At 41.3% G+C, this 3,305-nt stretch overlaps 1 protein-coding gene across 1 annotated transcript in view; it reads right to left on the bottom strand.

Moving 5' to 3' along the window:
• Window positions 1–211: 211 nt before the first annotated feature.
• The window catches only part of DLX6 (distal-less homeobox 6), a 5,448-nt gene continuing 2,354 nt past the window's right edge, over window positions 212–3,305 (bottom strand). Inside the window, exon 3 of the mRNA XM_039473043.2 lies at window positions 212–1,467. Within this exon, the coding sequence (XP_039328977.1) occupies window positions 1,216–1,467 (252 nt within the window). The 3' untranslated portion in view covers window positions 212–1,215. The remainder of the gene's footprint in view (window positions 1,468–3,305) is intronic.

The raw sequence follows: 3,305 nt of genomic DNA, 5'->3' as shown, positions 1-3,305 counted from the left end.
GACACTTGATGTTTATATATATGTGTGTTTGTGTGTATACACACACACACACACACACACACACACACACACACACATACATTTGACTTCCCATATTTGGAAATAGAATTTCTTAAGGGTGATAGAAAATATAAGGGGGGAGGGGAAGTAAGGGAGGAGGGAGGAAAGAGAGGGACAGAGACACACACTGAGAGAAATATACAAGACACTCTTAGCATTTTGTGGCTTTTACTCCATATATGAAAGAAGACAAAAACATACAAAGTATATGTACAACTAAAATTCAACAATATATACAGAAATGTTTCTTGATATAAACGTCCCTATTAGCTTAGTGAATGCCACCAATTCACTTAGTAAAGGTGTCAAAGCAATAGAATGGTGATTCTGATTATTTCCTCCGTCTTTCCTGATTCCAGTTCAGGGCTTGGGGGCGGGTGGGGAAAGAGTGGTTTTTGTTTTGTTTGTTTTTTTAATCAACCATCATTCCTGGTCATTGCATTTTGATAAAACATGCAGCATTCCCTTTGTAGCAACGTTCTAATCTTATAGCCACTTTTTCCTTTCTCTTTAGAGAAGGGCTGTTATGTGAGAGTTTTTCTTTTTCTTGTCAGTCTAGGAATGGTAAATAAAAATGCAGGAGTCCGAAATGCTTCTCTTTCATCATGTAATGTCTTAAACTCATTAAACAAGTAAAAACGCTGCCATGTTTGTACAGATTCTTCTGGTGGGGGGAAAATCTGTTTTTTAAAAAAGTCATTTTGATGGATTCTCCCAAGAAGTAGAAGCTCAGAGCCTGGATCCCAAGGGGTAAGGGCTAATATCCTTACAGTAAGGGGTTTCAGGAGTGCTGGCATAGAAACCAGTTTCTCTCTCACACGTACTCTTTTTCTCTCTCTGAGATGCAAGATCAATTACTGACATTGCTCAAGAGAGAAGGTAAATGAGAAAAAAAGTGGAAAGGAAAAAAGAAAAGAAAGGTAGAAAGGAAAAGGAAAGGAAAGAAGGAATGGAAGAAAGAAAGAAGTGAAAAGAAAGGAGAAGGAGAGGGAAAGAGAGAGAGAAAGAGAGAGAGAGAGAATATGAGCCTAATTGGCTTCTCGCCACACTTGTGAGTTCTAAGCCTGCTCCTTCGGCTCTTTTTCGCAGATACAAGCAGGTCCCGATTCTCCTTTCCTTGTTCAGAGGTTTCCCTAGGGTGTTCCCTTGGACAACTCACATCATCTGTGGTCTCTGCATCGTGTCCTGGTGTGGAGAGGAGTACCAGTGAGAATAGCCAGGCATGTAGCTGTTGGGGGGCATACTGACACCCTTGGCCGAGGCAGAAACGTCCCAGACTGGAGGCAGCGCTGGCGACCGCGGCGACAGGGCCGCTGATCCCTGAAGGGGGTCACTCTCATGAGGATTACTGCCCTGCTTCAGCAGTTTCTTAAACTTAGAGCGTTTGTTCTGAAACCATATCTTCACCTGTAATAAATGCAGCAATCATTAGGCCCATAAACATCAAACCAGTGCTTCTAGCGTCACTTTGAGATTTGGAAGCAATATTTAAAAGCAAAAAGCAAACAAACAAACAACCACTGCAAAGGCCAACAAGCCAAGTCCCGCCTCCTTCCACCTCTTCCTAGCCTCTTACACTCCCACTTCCTCCAACCTACTAGGTATCTTGCCTGGATACCTAAAGTCATTGTAATTCTAGAACTGCATGCTAGCCTGGGTATAAAACAACAGTATAAATAAGAAAAAACTGAATGAGATGACCAGGTCGAAAGCCTAAAGGAGGATTTTTAAAAGGAGCCCTTTCAAATCAAAGCCATGGTAGTCTGTGTTTTTACATATCGCCTATGTAAAAAGACTATTTTACATAGTCATTTGCTCCCTGTACATGCGTAGAAATACCCAAAAGCTGGTCTCTGTATACATGTACAGGGAGCAAATGGCTATGAAGAGCCTTGAATATATCTATGCATATATTGCACATGCCATAGGTTATACACGAAGCATCTTTCTTCAGACATAAATATATCCCCATAATTTTGCCGGTATTAAGGGCTGCAGCTCCTTCATTCCCTATTTTGTATGTTGCCTAGTCAAATTGTGGTCAACAATCATCACATGATTGTGAATATAGTAACTAAAAGTCAAAGGACTTCTGAAAATGTGAATCGGGAATCTGGGTTGGGAGCATATTTAGGCCAATATTTCAGATGTACTTTATTTGAAGAAGGAAATTCTATGGTACAGCTTCCTTTACCTTTAAAATTCCCTAGCCATAGGAATCTACTTTTTCAAGAAGCATACAAGCCATTAAATAGCCGGAATGCTTTCATATCAAACCCCAAGTATTTATGAATGGAAATATGGAAAAAGAAAACAGGCTAAATTGAAAAGAAGAGCTTAAGGAACAACTGTCTTAAGTCAACACAAAATCAGTCTCCAGCAGTAGTCTCATAAAACCGGAGGTCTCCTGGCTGAAGATTACCTACATCAGATGAGGCCTACATACTCCATGCAGGTAAATTAATCAACAAAAACTGTGGGTGATCACAGCCTGGCTTTTTGACCAGCATCCTAGTATACTCACCTAAGCTCCTTCTTGTGAAATCTGAAATGCCTTCTATGTCTTTCAAATTAGTAGGATGGGAGAACTTCAGTAACTGTACTGAACCGTGGCTTCACCTGTTACAATTTGGGTAACATTTCTCTTTGATCTCCAACTCTGCCACTACACCCAAGTCCTGTGCTCCAAGGAGGCAGCTCAGACCACATCAGCCTGTCACCCAGATGACTTAACCACTGTGCTTAGGGAAATCTTCAGAAAACCCACCTTGCCACTCCTAGGATGAATAGATTGTACTTTGATGCCTTTACTAAACCTCACTGGAACCTATGCCTACTTTGTTTTTTCTTAGTTCATTTCACAAGTTTTCTTTCTGTGTCAATGAGTGAAATCCTTATTAGCTCCCAGGGCCTACAAAAGGATCCTTAAGAAAGGTGAACCTTATTCTGCCTCCTGACCTGTACACCTTTTTCTCCTAAATGTTTGTTCTCTTTCATGTTGTTCTACTCTGGAATAAGACTTAATTGAATTATGAGTTTGGTCACAAAAGGATTCTGGGCTGGGGTGGGGTCGCCGAGGGTTGGGAGGATGTGCAAATCCAATCCAGTATTCAATACCAGGTCATTCATTCCAAACTGTGTTGTCCCAGGAAAGTGCATAACTGGAGCAAAAGGCATTTGTCATTAAGCTCTTTCCATCCTTGGTTGACTAGGCCAACAATTCCTCCTGATGTGCTCCCTGCCCG

The sequence above is a fragment of the Saimiri boliviensis genome, chromosome 10 (genome assembly GCF_048565385.1).
Source record: "Saimiri boliviensis isolate mSaiBol1 chromosome 10, mSaiBol1.pri, whole genome shotgun sequence".
Classification (NCBI taxonomy): domain Eukaryota; kingdom Metazoa; phylum Chordata; class Mammalia; order Primates; family Cebidae; genus Saimiri; species Saimiri boliviensis.
This window is presented reverse-complemented; position numbering and strand designations above follow the sequence as displayed.